Genomic DNA, 21896 nt, shown 5'->3' with positions numbered 1-21896 from the left:
TTAGAATGGCAATCATTAAAAAATCTGGAGACAACAGATGCTAGAGAGGATGTGGAGAAATAGGAACACTTTTACACTATTGGTGGTAGTGTATATTAGTTGAACCATTGTGAGTGACAGTGTGGCGATTCCTCAAGGACCTAGAAATAGAAATTCCATTTGACCCAGCAATCCCATTATTGGGTATATATCCAAAGGATTATAAATCATTCTATTATAAAGACATATGCACACGTATGTTCATTGTGGCAGTGTTTACAATAGCAAAAACCTGGAACCAACCCAAATGCCCATTGATGATAGACTGGACAGGGAAACTGGAGCACATATACACCACGGAATACTATGCAGCCATACAAAAGGATGAGTTTGTGTCCTTTGTGGGGACATGGATGAACCTGGAAACCATCATTCTCAGCAAACTGGCACAAGAACAGAAAAAAATCAAACACCACATGTTCTCACTCATAGGCGGGTATTGAACAATGAGAACACATGGACACAGGGAGGGGAGAATCATACACTGGGGTCTTTTGGGGGATACTAGGGGAGGGACAGTGGTGGGTAGGGAGTTGGGGAGGGATAACATGGGGAGTAATGCCATATATAAGTGATGGGGTTGGAGGCAGCAAACCACATGGCCATGTATGTACCTATGCAATAATCCCACATGTTCTTTACATGTACCCCAGAACCTAAAGTGCAATAAAATATATTTTTTAAAAAAGAAAATCCATGTTAAATCAAAATTAAAAATAAATTAAATATCAAAAATAAATTAAAAATTAAAAATTAAAATTAAAAATAACAATATAAAAATTTTAAATTTTCAAAAAGTAGAGAAAAGTTATAAAACTATATATTGATACCATGTATTCGCCATGCATATTTGTCATAATTATTTCCTACTTCTTTTTTATATGTAGAAATATTTATAGATAGAGTCAGAAATTCACCCCCATCCTTTCCCCTTCCTTACTTCCTCCTTTCTCAGAGGTAACTACCACATTGAGTGTATATGGATTATTCCTTTGCATGTTTATACCTTAGTACATATGTCTATATCTATAAATATTCCATCTTATTTTAAGTTTATGTATATATTCTATTTCTGAAATTTTTCCATATTGATTGTCAAAAATATCTTAATCTAAAAAATATTCTATAGTACATCAACATGTTAACACTTAACTAAACCCTTGTAAATTATGCACTTGAAAACTAAGCATGAATATTATTAAACAAAATTTTGAAGTCTCTAAATGCCAGAAACAAAAATCAAAATCCTTAAAGAAATTTTTGTACATTTCTGAGATAATACAGAGTAGTTACATTTCAATCTTCATTTTAGTGCATATATTTTTATCCTTCAACTTCACAGACAACTTATATGAGTCCCTGATTTCCTTGTTTATGGCCCAATTCTAGGTGAAGAGCACCACCTTAACTTCCAACAACCAGGAACTCCTGTATTGAGAACTGGGCAACTTTATCATCAAGAGCACAAGAGCTAAATCTCCCATCTGTCACGAGCCAAGATGTCTCCATCTCTCAACTATGTTGAACTCCATGATCATCTAAATCAGTTAACGTCTTTAGTCTACTGGTGAAATCCCAGCCCCCAAACACATGCTATAAACTGATTCCTCCTGTGGGTTCAGAATTATGCTCATCTTACAGTCCAAAAATAGACTGCCATAATTTTCTTACACACATAAGGTAATAAAGTGTCTTTCAGGAGAACATAGAGCCTTTCTTTAAAGGGGAAGGGAGACCCAAACAGGACAGTGAAGTAGGAAATAAGACAACTAAAAGAGAAAGAAAGACCAAATAATAAAAACAATAAATCAAAAAGTAAACAAATTAGTTTTTAAACCATATGCTGGTTCAGTTAATATTTACCATCTATAACTTTGTCTTTTGTTGCTAGAACAAAGGCCTCACCTGTAAGAACACAATTTAGAAGCCAAACATTGAGTGTCTCTCCACTGTGACAATTGCTGCTATCCCCCTCAGTACTCCTGAAAACCCAGGGAAAGCGTGATGGAGAGGCATCTTCTGGGTATCCTGCTCCTCACCACTCTCTTGAGAGGTATGACAGGGAGGTAGAAACTGAATTACTGAGCTAATTGGGAAGTTTCCTCCATGTCCCAAGACAACTAGAGCATAAGACCTATTTTTGATTTTGTTGCTGCTGCTACTCTTTCAGAAAGGTATAAATGAAGGTTGGCATATACGTAATCTATTGTTCCAAAACAATCTGCCACGAATTTAACAGCTTGAAACAACAAATGTGTATTAACTCACATCTTCTGTGGGTCAAGAAATGTAGAGTAGCAGGACTCATGATTCTGATTGAAGATCTCTCATGAGGTTGAAGTCAATAAACTAGAGCTGTAGTCTCATCTGAATGCTTGACTGGAGGAGAATCTGCTTCCAAGCTCACTTATGTGGTGATTGTCAGGATTCAGCTCTTTACAGGATGTTGAATTGAAGGCCTCATTTGAATAAAGTATATTGAAGTGGAAAGAGAGGAAGTCAGATTGTCTCAGTTAGCAGACGACATGATTGTGTATTTAGAAAAGTCCATCATCTCAGTCCAAAAACTCCTTAAGCTGATAAGCAACTTCGGCAAAGTATCGGGACACAAAATCAGTGTGCAAAAATCACAAGCATTCCTATATACCAAAAATAGACAAGCAGAGAGCCAAATCTTGAATGAACTCCCATTCACAATGGGAGTTCTACAAAGAGAATAAAATACCTAGGAATACAACTTATGGGGGATATGAAGGACCTCTTCAAGGAGAACTACAAAATCACTGCTCAAGGAAATAACAGAATACACAAACAAATGGAAAAACATTCTATGCTCATGAATAGGAAGAATGAACATCATGAAAATAACCATATTGCCCAAAGTAATTTATAGATTATATGCTATTCCCATCAAGCTACCAGTGACTTTCCTCACAGAATTAGAAAAAAATGCTTTAAGTTTGATATGGAACCAAAAAAGAGCCCATAAAGCCAAGACAATCCTAAGCAAAAAGAACAAAGCTGGAGGCGTCACACTACCTGACTTCAAACTATACTACAAGGCTACAATAACCAAAACAGTATGGTACTGGTACGAAAACAGACACATAGGCCAATGGAACAAAACAGAGACCTCAGAAATAACATCACACATCTGTAACCATCTGATCTTCAACAAACCTGACAAAAACAAGCAATGGGGAAGAGATTCCCTATTTAATAAATGGTGCTGGGAAAACTGGCTAGCCATATGCAGAAAAGAGAAACTGGACCCCTTCCTTACACCTTGTACAAAAATTAACTCAAGATGAATTAAAGACTTAAAGTAAAACCCCAAACCATAAAAACCCTAAAAGAAAATCTAGACAATACCATTCAGGCCACAGGCATGGGAAAAGACTTCATGACAAAAACATCAAAAGCAACTGCAACGAAAGTCAGATTTGACAGATAGTACCTAACCAAACTAAATGGCTCTGCACAACAAAAGAAACTATCATGAGAGTGAACAGACAACCTATAGAAGGGGTGAAAATTTTTGCAAGCTACCCATTGACAAAGGGCTAATATCCAGAATCTACAAAGAACTAAAACAAATTTACAAAACAAACAAACAATCCCATCGAAAAGTGGGTAAAGGATACAAACAGGCACATTTCAAAAGAAAACATTTATGCAGCCAACAAACATATGAAAAAAACGTAATCACCACTGGTCGTTAGATAAATGCAAATCAAAACTACAATGAGATATCATCTCATGCCAGTTAGAATGGCAATTATCAAAAAGTCAGGAAACAACAGATAGTAGTGAGGCTATGGAGAAATAGGAACACTTTTACAGTGGTGGTGGGAGTGTAAATTAGTTCAATCATTTTGGAAAACAGTGTGGCAATTCCTCAAGGATCTAAAACCAGAAATACCATTTGACCCAGCAATCCCATTACTGGGTACATGCCCAGAGGATTATAAATCACTCTATTATAAAGACACATGCAACAGGTATGTTTATTGCACACTATTTTCAATAGCAAAGACTTAGAACCAACCCAAATGCCCATCAGTGATAGACTGGGTAAAGAAAATGTGGCACATATAGCCCATGGAATACTATGCAGCCATAAAAAAGAATGAGTTCATGTCCTTTGCAGGGACATGGATGTAGCTGGAAGCCATCATTATCAGCAAACTAACACAAGAACAGAAAACCAAACACTGTACGTTCTCACTTATAAGTAGGAGTTCAACAAAGAGAACACATGGACACAGAGAGGGGACCATCACACACCAGGGCCTGTCGGGGGATAGGGCACAAGGGGAGGGAGAGCATTAGACAAATATCTAATGCATGCAGGGCTTAAAACCTAGATGATGGTTTAATAGGTGCAGCAAAGCACCATGGCACACGTATACTTAAGTAACAAACCTGCACATTCTACACATGTATCCCAGAAGTTAAAATTTAAAAAAAAGTGTGTCAGACCACAACCAATGGGAGGAAAATTTTTTTTTTTACATATTTTTAGAACTACCACAGCTGCTGATGAATAAGGATGTGCCTCACATAGGGAACTCTTAGGGCTGGGGAAAGGAACTGGCTTTGCTTGTTGTATGGAAATGTTATTACCTCTCAGCTGAGAAAAGAAGAGATAATGCAGAATTGGCTGGAAAAAGAGAACTTGTTACAGTGGTTGAGGCATCCTCTTTCTGATCCTTCTCAAGTGCTAAGTCTGGATCACATGAGAGAAAATTTGAAATCTAAAAAGCAGTTTGGAGTTTAAATCAGAGCACCAGTTTCTACCAAACTGAATTGAATAACCTTTGTGAAACTGCTGAACTCTGACCCTCAGTGTTGTCATCTATACAGTGGGAATGAAACCAACATCCATTTAGCAAAGAGTTGTCGTGAAGATTGGGTGAGATCAATTAAAGGCAAAAAGTACTTTGTGATGTGTACAAATTACAAAATTATTTTGTCTTAGCCATAAAAAGCCTTAATGTTTCAGTTACCTTTTTCTTCCTTTTTATGACTGCCACTAAGGACAACCTCATCTTCTCAAGTTGGAGACATCATTTCTTTACAGCATTATGATCAGTAATGAGTTTTTTGAAATCTCACTCTCTGGCTAAGCATACTATTTTGCTCCAGGTTTATATACTGACAAGGTTATAAATCACAACCAGATGGATAATTAGATCACAGGGTACAAATGCATGGTTTACTTTTCCATCCTCCTAGTTCCTGTCGTAGCGGCTAAAGTTTTCCTTCTCTTTCTCTCTCTCTTTATTAAAGTGTGTCGTCTCTTCCTAGTTTCCTCTCTTTAAGTACTCTGTTACTATTTTTCATCCAGGGTGAGCATTCTTAAAAAGCCCTGTATCTAAGGAAATAGGAATTCATGCTGTTTTCCCATTTCCTGCAATGAAGCAAGACTAACTTAAGATTGCATTGTGCTTCTAGGCTCTGTCTCCCTTAATTCAGTTAGTCATTTTTTTTTTTTTCTAATTTATTTTCTAGACCATAGTATTTGTTAAATTTCCTTTCCTAAGCAAGAAAAAATATTTGATTTTATAATGATTAAGCGTTTCTCTTCTCTTGTGGATCATAAGAGGAAATAAGTCAATGATAAGTAATTTCATGATCCTAGAGTTTCAACTGCAGGTAAACAAACAGTGGAAAACCGGTCCTGCCTGGATTGGCATACAAGAGCAAACAGGGATGGAGAAGAAAGCAAGGATACTATAATGGTCTGGGCCATGGGGTTTGCACCCTATTCTATTCCTCAGACTTTGCACTGACCACAAGTGTTGGTTCATCATTGCCAAGCCAGGGATCCAGATGAGCCATTGAAAGTCTATCTAACTTCAGCTGCAACTGTGCCATGGGAGAATCTCAGAATCTGATCAGTGGTGGGAGAATGAAATACTACCCATTACACTTAGTGAGTTAGCTGTGTTTCATTTTCTGTGACTGGTGTTTGCTATTTTATCTGGATAAAATCCTTAAGGAAGATGGAGCTGGGAGTTGATATAGAACATGTTTAATTTACCTTTCTAACAGGACAAGTGGACCAAAACATGGCTTTTTAACATTGGCATTTTGCTTATACAGTCATTGATATAATGCACTTCCAGGCACTTAGCAGGCTCTAGCGTGCTAACTTCACTCTGTTAGGAGACAGCCTACGGTCCACAGTGAAAGCGAATCCAAGAGAGTTCACTGAGGTTTTTTTTACATTGTCTTTTCTCCACAGACATGTGAGGGAAGGAATTTATTTTCCCTCAAGAATCAGCTACAGTCGATGTGTCATTGCTCCCCAAGGGGAAGAAGCCGCTGCAGAACTTCATGCTTTGCCTGAAAACCTTCCCAGACTTCACTTGCCCTTACAGCCTCTTTTATAGCACTCGGTCCTGAGGCAATTAGCTGCTTCTCATTATCAACAAAATGGAATGTGTCTGCTGCATATTGGAAATGCTGAGGTCATTTTCAATGCCCCCCTCCACCCCGCCCCATGCCCCTGATCTCTTGATGCTCCAATCCATGTCAGTGTGAGCTTGAAGTCAGCCTCTGGAATTGCTGCACTCTGGGTAAATGGGAAGCTGAGGAGAGGAAGGGTATATGGAAGGGGTATTCGGTGGGGGTGGAGGCTAAGATCATTCTGGGACAAGAGAAGGATCCCTTTGGGGCACATTTTGATGCAAATCAATCCTTTGTTGGGGAGATACGGGATGTGTTTTTGTGGGATCATGTGCTCCCTCTAAAGGAGCTGTGTGCCACCTGTTACAGTGGCAGCGTCCGGAATTGGCACACCCTGATTTACGGAGATAATGGCTATGTGGTAACTAAGCCCAGGGTGTGGGCTTAAGTCTCACTCTCTTTGGCCATCATTCGTGTTTTGTGATAATCACATATTCTTTGAAATTAAATGCATTGATTTTGTTTCCTTTTTCTGGCTCTGCTAAGATAGTGTAAACTGTATTTTAAAAAGACAAGGGATAAATAGGATTTCAATATACATTATTTATTGTTGCAAAAATAACTTTTGGTGAATTGCGCCGTAATTTTCTGCAACGTCAAACTACAAGAACTCAGGGGAACACACTACTTTCAGTACTGGTCACCAATCTTACAGAGCCCCGTACCATATTGGGAGGTCCTATGGGGATTCTGTGCACTCACATTCAGCAATCTATAAAACCGATGTGACTACTGGGAGAGGCTTTCAGAAGTGGGCTGATACAGTGAGCAGGAATCCCAAAGAGGGAGTCTCAAACCAGGTTTTCACAGGAGCAGGGTTGTGAGAATATTACCTTTGTATTCACCCCAGAAAGGACTCAGAGGTGTCCCCAGAAAACACCTAGATAAAGGCAAAGATAAGCTGCCCTGGAGATCTCTCTTTATACCCACTCAACTCGCTCTTTCACAGGTAGAACTCTGAAGGAGCAAATCTTTTACTCTTTCAGGCAATGTTTCATACACATGGTTTCCCTTCTTGGACCTTCCACACTTAGGGATTCTTAGGTCCTTTGTTTTACAGGCACTTTCAATGCTAACACTTGGACAGTTTTGGTAGGTGACAGATACAGATAGATTTTTTTTTCATCAGCCCTTTATGGACCAGAAGGCATTGGCAAGTTCTGTCTTTTTTCTTCCAGGTCAAATAATTCTAAAATCTTATTCCTATCTCACAAATCAAAATAACTTTCTTCTTTTGAAGGCAATAACAATATGAGTTGGTAGACTCCCAGACTTTTGTTTAGAACATAGGGTTTAAAGCAGGTACCCCACTATATATAGAAAATAAGTTCATCCGTGTAGAAATGAAAAGGTTAAAGGCAAGGCATGGATTGTCTTGTAGCATGGATTTCCATGAAAAGGGTAAAGGCAAGGCATGGCTTGTCTTGAAGCATGGATTTCTGTGAATAGGGTAAAGGCAAGGCATGGATTTCCTTGTAGAAATGAAAATGGTAAAGGCAAGTTATGGATCAGATTATGTTCTACACAGAGAATAATGAAAATCATGGGCTTATTTCCAGATCTAAGACAGTGAGAATTAGTTGGAAGGTGATAAAAATAAACTCAATTACAAAAAAAAAATCCTCAGATATCCCTATGCTTGTGAATTCAGTATTTCATGTGTTACCTCCACAGAAAGCATATATAAGCACAGTGAAATGCAGAGGCTGGATGTGATCATGTTGCTTACTAACACTGAACATACCGGTAATAGAGACTCACCAAGGAAATAGTTCTAATGTGAGCCTCAACAAAATTGGAAAACAATTTCATGGCTCTCCAAGTCAGATGAGAATGTTTAAAGCTAATATTTTTTCTGGAATGTCAAGATCTGCTACTCTTGCCAATGCTCAAAGTAGAAAGTGATGATAAGTGGGAAGGTGGTTTTGACTGTGTTTCTAACACATCCTGTACACCAACCATGTCCTCTTTAAAGTTTTAGAGCTCAATATCTATATGACATTTAGGTTGACCTGCCAACCTATTATTTCAAATAGGGGTGTTATGCAACCCATTTTTCTGCTATCAACAAACTGATAACAATTAGCTACTCCTTGCTTACAATTCCCTACAGCTTTGCACCAGAGAGCAGCAACTGACCACTCCCCTTTTGGTAACCTGTGAGGTTAGTAGAAGGTATAGGAGAATGATGGTAAAAACAAAGTCAAGCCACAGACACTCTTGGTTCCTTAATGCAGCATTACCACCAAATTTTGCCAACTCTCTTTGGGTAGAGGATGAATGATAGGATTCAATTTTCTTGAGCTTACAAAAATGCCCAGACTGTGATAGACTGTATGTCAAACTACCAAAGATCCTAGGCAAAAGGCTTTTTGCCAATAGCACGGTGAAGGGCATCCTTGACCTCCTTGTTCCTCAAAGTGTACACAACAGGATTAAGTAATGGAGTAAAGACAGTGTACATCACTGAAATCAGCTGGTCCTGATCCCTGGTGTTCTCTCTCTTGGGCTTGAGGTAGGCAATGGAGGCACAGCCATAGTGGATGATAACCACAGTGAGGTGCGAGGCACAAGTTGCAAAAGCCTTTTTCCGGCCTTCGGCAGAGGTGATCTTGAGAATGGTAGAGATGATGAGGATGTAGGAGATGAAGACCAAACCCATGGGTACCACAATAACCAGGGAACTAACCACAAAATTAATTATGTCATGTAGCGTGGTATCAACACAGGAAAGTTTCATAACTGGGAGGATATCACAGAAATAATGGGCCACCTCTTTATCACAAAAAGGCAGCCTGAACACAGATGAAATTTGAACTATGGCCACAAACAGCCCAACGCTGAAGGCCACACCTACCAGCTGGGCACATATTTTCTTGTTCATGACGATCATGTACCTCAAAGGGTTGCAGATGGCCACATAGCGGTCATACCCCATTACTGTGAGCAGAAAGCAGTTGTTGATGGCCAAGGTAATAAAAAAAAACATCTGGGTGGCACAGCCAGCCAAAGAGATAAGTTGTCTTAGACTTAAGAGACTGGAGAGCATTTGTGGTACAATGACAAAGGTGTACAAAGTCTCTGAAGTGGAAAGCATACTAAGAAAGAAGTACATGGGGGTGTGAAGGTGACGATCAATGCTGATAACTGTCACAATTATGACATTGCCAGCCAGGGTTAAAAGATACAGGGTAAGAAATACCACAAAGAGGGTGAGCTTGTATTCATGAAAGCTGGAGAAACCCTGGAAAACAAACTCCCTTACCACTGTGTGGTTCTCTCTCTTCATTGGATAAATAAACAGATTGAAAATACGGTGACAGGACAATTAGTCATAACACATCAGTGACCAATGCTTTAGGCAGGTGAATCCTCCAGGGAGATACTAAGGATTCTGTTCCTGGATGAATGCAAAGTTAATGGGAATGACTGTTCACCTATAGATATAGATAAAAAACACAATAAGAAAACAATTTCATGCATGGCCATGTATATATATAAGGGTATAGAAGAATAAATAGGGTTAAAAATAATGGAAGAAAAGACACCTGGGGTAAGTTTGAAAAAGATTTCCTGGTGACCTAGCACATAAGTGTTAGAGAAAAACTTGGCTAAAGAAATAGGAAATGCATAGTTGAATTTGAAAGAAATTTTCTTTTAGGTTACAGTTTCAGATTTTGTTTACCTAAAACAAATTTTGCAACCTCTTTCACTTAGTTTAAACCACGGTTTCGATTATCTTTTTAAAGATCTTTCTTTCTGGGTTGCAAAGACCCTCTGCCCCAACATAACATAAGTGTTTACTTTCTCCCTGTTGCACTTGTCTGCATGTTTCACGGACTCTTCACAAGTCACCAAACAGTTTCAAACATGCATTTTCCCCCACATTTTTTTTTTTTTAAATAAGAGATGTGCCTCTTTTTTCAGTGCTTGACTTGAGTCTTCTCCTTCTCAGAAAGTCTTCTCAGGACTAAATACAAACTGTCAATCCGATTCCCCATAGTGTTGCTAAGTGTTTCCCAGTAGCTTGTTTCCGTGGACTGTGTTTATTTCTACGCATTTTGTAGCTTGTACTTAGATGAGAATTTTCACAGGTATTCCGGCTCATTAGTAGAGTGAACTGTCTTTTCCAATTTCTTCAGAATTATAAACTTTGGGGGAACTAGTTTACACATTTCTCCCTCTGTCCCCTATGTGGGGAGTTATTGGGTGTCAAAAAGCTCTCATTTTCAAAAGAGTACAAAATAATAAATAGTTCCTATGGCAATTTTGAGTTTATAGTGTTTTTGCATGTATTATGTAACATCATAAAAATCCTATGTATTAGGTATGCATTAATATGATTAATAATATTATGCAATAATATTATTAATTATATTATAATTATAATATAAGATAATATTACTTATTATCCTTCTCTTGCTAAAACATCCAGGGTTAGATGATTGCACAAATTAGCTCGATCTTCTCATTCTAAGGCTAGTGTGATTTGTCATATACCACAAGTGTCTAAGAGGCATCACAATCATAAAACAAATGAGAAAGAAGATACTTTCTATTACTCTTTTTGAAAAGAATTAATGCATTTTGCTTGCTCTGAGAATGAGATTACATTGGGAAAGAATAAAAAACTGGAGAATCTTAGAATATGTCCTCTAGATAAATAAATATGATTACCTTAGTGACAATGTATGTTCATTCTTCTTGGCTTGATATTTTCACTTCCAATTATTTATTTTAAGGAAATAATCAGAGATACATGTTAGGACGTATATATAAAGACATTTTAATTTTTCTTATTATAGTGAAGACTAGAAACAATGTAAATGAATAAAAGAATAATTAATTATAAAATATCCATCTGATGGGAACTATGCTGCCATTAAGAATCTACAAAGCACTGACATGAAAAATAAACCACATAAGTAGATTGATTGATTGAGAAATAAACGATAGATAGACCACAAGTTTGTAAAATGAAAAGAAGCAGAAAAGAGAAGAAAGAACAAGAAAGGTGAAACATTAAATGACACACATGCCATTAAAAAAATAAATATAACAAATGGTAAAAATATATTTTTTGAGTAGTGTATGGAGAATCTATCACCTATCATGTCTAATATCTATCTAGTATCTTCTCTATTAAAAATATCATAAATCTTTAATATACACATAATGATATATTATGAATCTAATATTTAATGAAATACTTAAACATTAAAAATTAATGCAAAAATTTATAATAAACCATATTATAAGAAAGGTTAATGCTGACAATTACTACATTGGGATGCAAGTACTTGAATGAAGGCAAATTTTGGAATTTTCTTACTAAAGATTTTGGAAAATCAAACAATATTATATAGTTTCAAAATACTGAGAAAAATATGAAGCAAAATATGTGTTACTTTTCCTTGAAGATGTAGTAATGGGCTAGTTCTTCACCATTCCTATGTAACTGATATTCATGATGTATTACTGAACAAGATAAACATCAAATGTCTATGTAACTAGAAAGTCAATCCTACCTACACTAAGGGGAATAAAAAAATAAATAGGTGACAGAAGAGAAAAGATTTCACTAAGTTTGTGCGTTCCTGCAGTTGCAACTCCTTTCTCATCATCCCCTTAGGAAAACAATGACTCACCAAGATAGCAAAAGTCCCCATGAGTGATAACGCTAGATTAGTAGGATCATGATAGCCGAAACAAAATGCCAACTTCCTTCTGTGGAATCCTTGTCACTGAGAAAAACAGCATTTTGCAACACTTTCTGTTCCCTTGTATTTTGGATCGTTAGCTAAAAATATTTCTACTCCTAAAAAATTTTAAAAAATGTTCTTTTAGAGAAATCATTTTCTGCCTAGACTTGACAATGAATTCTGGGAAAGAGGTTAAAATTATTCATTTCATTGTTCAAGTCTTTCCAATTGGAAGCAAGCTGGAAAAGCCCAGGTGTTTCATAGCTTTCAGTCCTTGAAATATAACAGAATCATAGGACCTTAGATTTAGGTGGTAATTTTAAAAGCACAGCATTCTTCATGAACAGTCCCTCAAATTCTGCTTCAGTGCTTCCAATGATTGGAAATTCATTACCTTATAAATAAGCATTTTTTCTTTTTTTTTTTTTTTTAGATACAAACTCTTCTGGAAAAATAAAACTAGGCTTTTTAAATTTTAAAAGTGCTCATAGAAGGAAAACCATGAGTACAGAAGGATATAAATGTAAAAGTTATTTTCTCCTTCTCTACATTTTCTTGTTCAGAGGTAAAGATGATTCATGGGTTTTTGTTGTTGGTATTGCTATTTCTGTCCAGAAATATTTTATATACAATCATACATATTTTTGTATTATTTCAATTTTTCGCAAATGGAATTAGGCAGTACATACAATTCACAACTATGTTTTCCCATGTATTATATCTTGACTACTTTCCATAATAGTACAGTGATCTATCTCACTCTTTCTATTTCCAATGGTGCATACTATTTCATTATATAGATTAATATAGCTGTACTATCATCAATTCTATTTTTGATTACTTTAATTCTTAGAAAATATTAATTCCTATCAACTCGATATTTATCTACTTGCAACTTACCACCTCCCACATCATTGCACTTTCTATTTTCTCTTCAATATGATAGTATCTCAAATATTTGAAGATCATTATTATGTCTCTGCTAAATTTCATGTCCTTCAATCCATTACCACAGGAAGGCAAGCATGAAGAAATATAATATTAATGGACATGAGATGCAATATAACCAATCAAATACTGCAAACTACACAGGGAAAATAGTACGATTTTGAAAAATGCACATGGTATTTCATTTTCATTTACTTCTGCCAACAGCACTTGCTGCTTCTGACCTTGGCAATAGGAAGGAAAAGGAAGCACTTTCCAGATAGTGATCTTTAAAAGGCATGAAAGGATTGAGTCTATTCAGAGAAAGCAGGTGAAAAAACTTTGTGTTCAAGAGGCATTTACAAGGGAAACAAAAACACACAAAATGAGAAAAATCCAGTTCTCTCTAATATCAAAGAAAGCCTCAAATTGTTGCTATGTTCCTTGAGGCCAGCAGCATTGGTTCATTTGGCCTGAGACGTGGCCCAGGGAAAAAAATACGGTCTCTTAAACTGCAGATTTCAGGAGCTGTGTGTATTTAATTTCCCCAAGGAGAAGAGAATCCCTCCTGCTCCAAGTCTTCTGAGACCATCCCTTTGAGAATTCCTCCAGGCTACCAAGAGGTAAGGAAGATAGAACCTGAAAGGTGGTCTCAAGGGTTTCATTAGAAATGTGGATCACTGGTGAAGGAGATATTTTCATTTGCCTACTGACTGTTGGGGATTGTTGGAGTGTAGAAACTAACACTGCATTGATGATGATGATGATGATGATGATGATGATGATGATGATGATTATACTTTAAGTTCTGGGTAAATATGCAGAACGTACAGGTTTGTTACATAGGTATATACATGCTTTGGTGGTTTGCTGCATCCATTCCCCCGCTCATCTACATTAGGTATTTCTCAAAGTTAGCCCTCCCCAATCTCCCTAACTCCTGCTGTCCCTCCCCTAGACCCTCACCCCACAACAGGCCCCTGTGTTCTCATTGTTTAACACCAACTTGTGAGTGAGAACATGAAATGTTTGGTTTTCTGTTCTTGTTCTTGTGTCAGTTTGCTGAGAATGATGGTTTCCGGCTTCATCCATGTCCTTGCAAAGGATGTGAACCTGTCTTTTTTACGGCTACATAGTATTCCATGGTATATATGTGCCACATTTTCTTTGTCCATTCTATCTTTGGTGGGCATTTGGGTTGGGTCCAAGTCTTTGCTATTGTAAACAGTGCTGCAATAAATATATGTGTGCACGTGTCCTTCTAATAGAATGTTTTATAATCCTTTGTGTATATACTCAGTAATGGGATTGCTGGGTCAAATGGAATTTCTATTTCTAGATCCTGAGGAATCACCACACTGTCTTCCACAATGGTTGAAATAATTTACACTCCCACCAAGAGTGTCAAAGCACTTCTATTTCTCCACATCCTCTCCAGCATCTGTTGCCTCCTGATTTTTTAATGATTGCCATTCTAACTGGCGTGAGATGGTATCTCAATGTGGTTTTGATTTGCATTTCTTTAATGACCAGTGATGATGAACATTTTTCCATATCTTTGCTGGCTGCATAAATGTCTTCTTTTGAAAAGTATCTGTTCATATCTTTTGCCCACTTTTTGATGGGGTTGTTTGTTTTTTCTTGTAAACTTTTTTAAGTTCTTTGTAGATTCTGGTTATTAGCCCTTTGTCAGATGGGTGGTTTGCAAAAATTGTTTCCCATTCTGTTGGTTGCCAGTTCACTTTAATGATAGTTTCTTTTGCTTTGCAGAAGCTATTAAGTTTAATTAGGTCCTATTTGTCTATTTTGGCTTTTGTTGCCATTGCTTCTGGTGTTTTAGTCATGAAGTCCTTGCCTATGCCTATGTCCTAAATGGTATTGCTTAAACCAGGAAGAAGTCGAATCCCTGAGTAGACCAATAACAAGGCTTGAAGTTGAGGCAGCAATTAATAGCCTACCAAACAAAAAAAGTCCTGGGCAAGACAGGTTCACAGTAGAATTCTACCAGATATACAAAGAGGAGCTGGTACCATTGCTTCTGAAACTATCCCAAATAATACAGAAAGGGGGAATCCTCCCTAACTCATTTCATGAGACCAATATCATCCTGAAACCCAAACCTGGCAGAGACACAACTAAAAAAGAAAATTTCAGGCCAACGTTCATGATGAACATTGACGTGAAAATCCTCAACAAAATACTGGCAAACTGAATCCAACAGCACATCAAAAAGCTTATCCATCATGATCAAGTCGGCTTCAACCCTGGGATGCAAGGCTGGTTCAACATATGCAAGTCTATAAATGTAATCCATCACATAAACAGAACCAAAGATAAAAAAAACACATGATTATCTCAACAGATGCAGAGAAGGCCTTTGACAAAATTCGAAAGCCCTTTATGCTAAAAATTCTCAATAAACTAGGTATCAGTGGAACGTATCTCAAAATAATAAAAGCTATTTATGAAACACCCAAAGCCAATATCATACCAAATGGGCAAAAACTGGAAGCATTCTCTCTGAAATCTGGCACTAGACAAGGATGCCCTTTCTCACCACTCCTATTCAATATAGTATTGGAAGTTCTAGCCAGAGCAATCAGGCAAGAAAAAGAAATAAAGGGTATTCAATTAGGAAAGGAGGAAGTCAAATTGTCTCTATTTGCAGATGACATGATTGTATATTTAGAAGATCCTATCATCTCAGCCCCAAATCTCCTTAAACTGATAAGCAACTTCAGCAAAGTCTCAGGATACAAAATTAATTTGCAGAAATCACAAGCATTTCTATACACCAATAACCGACAAACAGAGAGCCAAATCATGGAGCAAACTCCCACTCACAATTGCTACAAAGAGAATAAAATACCTAGGAATACAATTAACAAAGGACGTAAAGGACCTCTTCAAGGAGAACTACAAACCACTGCTCAACGAAATAAGAGAGGACACAAACAGATGGAGAAACATTCCATGCTCATGGTTAGGAAGAATCAATATCATGAAAATGGCCATACTGTCCATAGTTATTTATAGATTCAATGCTATGCCCATCAAGCTACCAATGACCTCCTTCACAGAACTGGAAAAAACAACCTTCAACTTCATATGGAACAAAGAGAGAGCCTGCATAGCCAAGACAATCCTAAGCAAAAAGAACAAAGCCAGAGGCATCACATTATCTCATTTCAAAATATATTACAAGGCTATAGTAATCAAAATAGTATGGTACTGATAGCAAAACAGAGATACAGAACAATGGAACAGAACAGACCCTGGAGGCAATGCCACATATCTACAACCATCTGATCTTTGACAAATCTGACAAAAACAAGCAATGGGGAAAGGATTCCCTGTTTAATAAATGGTCTTGAGAAAACTGGCTAGCAGTGTACAGAAAGCAGAAACTGGACCCCTTCCTGACACCTTACACTAAAATTAACTCCAGATGGATTAAAGACTTAAACATAAGACCTGACGCCATAAAAACCCTAGAAGAAAACCTAGGCAAAACCATTCAGGACATGGGCATAGGCAAGGACTTCATGACTAAAACAGTGAAAGTGTTGGCAACAAAAGCCAAAATAGACAAATGGGACCTAATTAAACTCCAGAGCTTCTGTACAGCAAAAACAAACAAACAAACAAAACAAAAAACAATCATTAGCATAAACCAGCAACCAACAGAATAGGAAAAAATTTTTGCAATCTACCCATCTGACAAAGGAATAATATCCAGAATCTACAAAGAACTAAAACAGATTTATAAGAAAAAACAAATAAACCCATCCAAAAGTGGGCAAAGGATATGAACAGACACTTTTTAAAAAAAGACATATATAAGGCCAACAAACATATGAAAAAATGCTCATCATCGCTGATTATTAGAGAAATGCAAATCAAAATCACATTGAGATACCACTCACACCAGTTAGAATGGTGATCATTAAAAAATCTGGAAATCTGGAGACAATAGATGCCGGAGAGGATGTGGAGAAACAGGAACACTTTTACACTGTTGGTGGGAGTGTAAACTAGTTCAATTATTGTGGAAGACAGTGTGGCACTTCCTCAAGGAACTAGAAATAGAAATTCCATTTGACCCAGCAATCCCATTACAGTACTGGTATATACCCATAGGATTATAAACCATTCTATTACAAGGACACATGCACACATATGTTCATAGCAGCACTGTTTACAATAGCAAAGACCTGGAAGCAACCCAAATGCCCATCGACGATAGACTGGACAAGGAAAATATGGCATGCATATATCATAGAATACTATGCAGCCATAAAAAAATGATAAGTTTGTGTCCTTTGCAGGGACATGGATGAATCTGGAAACCATAATTCTCAGCAAACTGAAACAAGAACAGAAAATTAAACACCATATGTTCTCACTCATAGGTGGGTGATGAACAATGAGAACACAGGGAGGGGAGCATCACACATTGGGGTCTGTTGGGGGTGGCTAAGGGAGGAACTGTGCGGGGAGAGTGGGGAGATCAGGGAGGGATAATGTGGGGAGAAATGCCAGATGTAGGTGACAGCGTGATGGAGGCAGCAAACCACATTGCCATGTGTACCTGTGCAACAATCCTGTATGATCTGCACATGTACCCCAGAACCTAAAGTACAATTTTTAAAAAAAGACAACAGCATATACATTAAGACCAAAAAATAAGAATTAAAAAAGAAATTGTTCAGAATGCATCTGAAAAAAAAGGGGGGGCAATGAACCAAACAAATATAGTTATTGACTTAAATAAGGATGTGATAAGGAGCTAGACCAGGAAAGACGCAATTTTCATTTATTGTGATGCATGCTATGATAAGGTAAGAGCAGAGTAATATGGGAACAATAAGTACTCTTCTGGCATCCATTTTAATATATGAATTGCTTACATCCACCAGAAAGTCAAAGCCGTAAGGAAATGACTGGTCTGGTACATTTACTGTTAAAAATGAATGCATCACATTCTAAGTTATTTCGTAAGTTTGAGTAATGTCTCAGAGACTGGTCAGCTCCAGTGAGTTTACCATTGAGACCTAGGGCTTGCATGGTAGAGACACAGTCCCTGGATCCTGGGGGCTACACCAAGATTTTTCTTATTACTAAATTCATTGGAGTATTATTAGTTCTTTCCCTACTTGATAAGCGATGCATTTAACACTATTAATCACTCTCCTTCTTAAAATGCTCTTCAGCCTCGGATTTGTGACATTACTGTCTCCTGGTGTTTCTACTAGAGAGGAGTTTACCAGATGTGGTCATTTAGAATGTAGTGTGCATCCATCGGTCTTCACGGCAGAGGGGATGGTGAACGTTATTTACTCTGGTGATTCGGTTAACCTGGGTTGTCAAAAGAGCTATACTGCACTGTTGTCATTTCAGCATGTGATCAACCCAAATATTTAAGGTAACATCCACTCACTCTATCACATCATTATCATTTAATTCTCTCTGAATCACTATCTGGTATATTTTGTTCAATAATTTGTTCACTTTTTTATTGCCTTTCTACCCAGGTTAGACTATAATAATCCTTAAAAGTGCTTGTTCTCTCCTTTCTTCAGTCCTGTATCTTCAACTAAAGCAGCCGCAGAAACAACAGGAGCCTCGTAATTTAGTATTGCATTTTCCAATAATTAATTGCTTAGATCTATAATTCTCACAAAACATTCTGTTGGGTTGGGGCTTCTCAATCCCTAAAATGAAGCAATTTAAATTGATTATATCGATAGTCTTTTCCTTTTAAAAACTTTTCCTATACTTTAGGACTTATGATAAAAACTGATTAGAAAACTGGAAATAACATGTCTTCTCCAAGTCACTTACAGCAAATATCCCATGGTTAGCATCAATCCTACCATCTTTCCACTATTCTGCTTTCAACCCCTTTCTTTGACTTCCACTTTCAAATCTATCAGGACTTCCTGCTGCTCTTTCTTTTCTGCCAGCTCAGAGTCAGAAGCACAGAAGGTGAGGTTACTATAGATCTTGAACTGTCAACCTGGCAGGCCAGGTAGGAGAATGAAGGACTCATCAACTAGCCAGCAGCAGTCACTGCTCTTTGGAAGCCACCTTGGGATCCAATTGTCCAAGTAACTGAGCTGTTATCTTCTTGAACCCCTGCAATTCTAATAGCCAGAAAACATCTAGATGTTGGACCTGCAGAGGACCGTAGCACACTTGTAGTACAATCTTTTCATTTCATATACACAACTGTGTTGAAAGAAGTTCAACTTGTGAGGTGTAAACATGAGCTCCTCAATTTTTAAAATTACTACTACTACTGTGGACCCATTCTTCTTGGGTAGGAGGCTCCCTTAATGACTTCTTAGACTAATTCTATAAGCTTTTAATCACTTTATGTTTCTAAAACAGTCCCATTGGAGTTATTAGATGCAATCAAATCTAATTAATTCTGATTTGATAAAATTAATTCATTTAACTTTTTCTTCTATTCAAAATTTTTTTCAGTCTCAGCATCCTCCACCCATCTACCACCTAGCATAGGGTAAATTTGCAGCTCCAGCAACTTGTCATGTTTTGGGAGGTAAAGGGTGATGGCCACATTACTCACATGTCTCCTCTTCCCAATATCAGCTCCTTCCTTGAGAGAATGAAGAATAAAGCAACTCTCCATGGTGTATTAGCTGCCAACTCCTTGTTTTATTTTAACTGCTATTCCTGTGTGTGAACACTACCTCATAAGTGGAGGTCAGATTGGGGTAGTATAACATTTTTGCTAGTTGTCACCATTTCTCTAGCATTTTTCATTGTTCTTTCTCATTTGGAGTGATTCAAATGTAGGTGCTCTCATGGGAATACCTTTATAGGTTCTTCAGAAGAACCTATGTCCTATGCATCTGCACAGCAAAAAGAATGACCTATTCTTTTATGTTTCAATCAATTCTGCTTTCCTCGGCTCTCATTGCAGGCTGCCCACTCCACAGCTTCTTGTTATTAAAGTTCCCTTCATCTAAAGAGTGTCCCCTTGAGGGAGAGAGACAAAAATGGCTTAAGTTCTTGTCACTTTCCTTTATGCCCACCTAACCCAGGGGGTACTTAAGTAAGTGTCACACAACGGAGGCTAACTTCTAGCACCCTCTCTCTCAGGTCCATCACTTCTAACCTGCTTTTTCCTGCAAACTCTAGCAATGTCAGATTCTCTATCAGTATCTTGCCTCATACAGCTTAAGGCAGAAGATGACCATAAGTTCTCAACTTTTTGGAGGGAATAATTCAGTTATCCTAAATGTTGTGGCAGAAGTGTTAGAGCACCTTGTTGAATGACTTTCTTCCCCATGTTTAAAATCCCCACCATTCAGACCGTTAAGCTTCAAATCTTGGCTTTGCCATTCACTAGTAGTATAATCTTAACTTCTCTACCTCATTAAAAATAAGGATTTTAAAAATACACTGATAGTACCTATTTCATAGGATTCCTGTGAGTATTAAAGGGGATAAATCACAATTCCTGAATACAGTGAGTGTTCAAATAATATTAACAATTACCATTGTTGCTCTTCTGTGCTTATTTTTTTGTTAGAACACATCCTAGTTTCTCCATTATTATTTCTGCCTACAGAAATCAAGTTTTTAATAAAGTCAATGTGGTTTGGAGGAACTCCCTTTTTTTGCATTTTTGTATTCAATATGGTATTCCATATATTGCTATGCACATGGCAGCTGCTTAACAAATCAAGAAATACATTGCAGTTTCTTTGATATAATGCATGTTTCTGAAATGCAAATTAACCTATATGCTATTGGCAAGCCAAGGAATAATGTCAATATAACACTGAAGTTGGTTGAAACAAGATTTTTTTTTTCTAGCAAGTTAATATTTTGGACTACCAAGGAACAGCTAACACAAATCTTACTAGCACAGTGGAACATGGCAAGAAATAGAATATTCCACACTATAACTATTCACTTCAAGGTTTTTCTTGACTTAGTTTTACCACAAGTCTATCTTGCGCATGTTTATTCTATGGTTTTCCCTTGCTTTTACGTGTTTTCTCTTTGTCATCTTCTTTCACCAACCATTGAAAAAGATCAAATCCTATATTTACTGTTAATTTTATTACAAATTTAACATATCTTTTTAACTGCATAGTTTATTTAGTAGAAATACTAATGTTTATGTTAGTGCTTTGGTTATAGGTTTTGCATAAACTGTGATAGTCTTTTTTTCTCTCAAAGACTTGATATTTTTAGCGTATTTTTGCAGAATGCAAAACAACTTTAAAAAATAAATGTGTGTTATCATCACTGGTCATCAGAGAAATGCAAATCAAAACCACATTGAGATACCATCTCACACCAGTTAGAATGGCGATCATTAAAAAATCGGGAAACAACAGATGCTGGAGAGGATGTGGAGAAATAGGAACACTTCTACACTGTTGGTGGGAATGTAAATTAGTTCAACCATTGTGGAAGACAGTGTGGCGATTCCTCAAGGACCTAAAAATAGAAATCCCATTTGATCCAGCAATCCCATTACTGGGTATATATCCAAAGGATTATAAATCATTCTACTACAAGGACACGTGCACACGAATGTTCATTGCAGCACTGTTTACAATAGCAAAGACCTGGAACCAACCCAAATGCCCAACGATGATAGACTGGATAGGGAAAATGTGGTACATATACACCATGGAATATTACGCAGCCATCAAAAACGATGAGTTCACGTCCTTTGTAGGGACATGGATGAACCTGGAAACCATCATT

At 37.2% G+C, this 21896-nt stretch overlaps 1 protein-coding gene across 1 annotated transcript; it reads right to left on the bottom strand.

Moving 5' to 3' along the window:
• Window positions 1-884: 884 nt before the first annotated feature.
• On the bottom strand, window positions 885-21660 carry LOC101051652 (olfactory receptor 10J1-like). The gene has a single exon (XM_074390227.1). It carries the CDS (start codon window positions 9800-9802, stop codon window positions 8870-8872), a length of 933 nt encoding a protein of 310 aa, XP_074246328.1. The 5' UTR covers window positions 9803-21660; the 3' UTR covers window positions 885-8869.
• Between the last annotated feature and the right edge of the window lie 236 nt (window positions 21661-21896).

The sequence above is a fragment of the Saimiri boliviensis genome, chromosome 19 (genome assembly GCF_048565385.1).
Source record: "Saimiri boliviensis isolate mSaiBol1 chromosome 19, mSaiBol1.pri, whole genome shotgun sequence".
In the NCBI taxonomy this organism is placed as follows: Eukaryota; Metazoa; Chordata; class Mammalia; order Primates; family Cebidae; genus Saimiri; species Saimiri boliviensis.
This window is presented reverse-complemented; position numbering and strand designations above follow the sequence as displayed.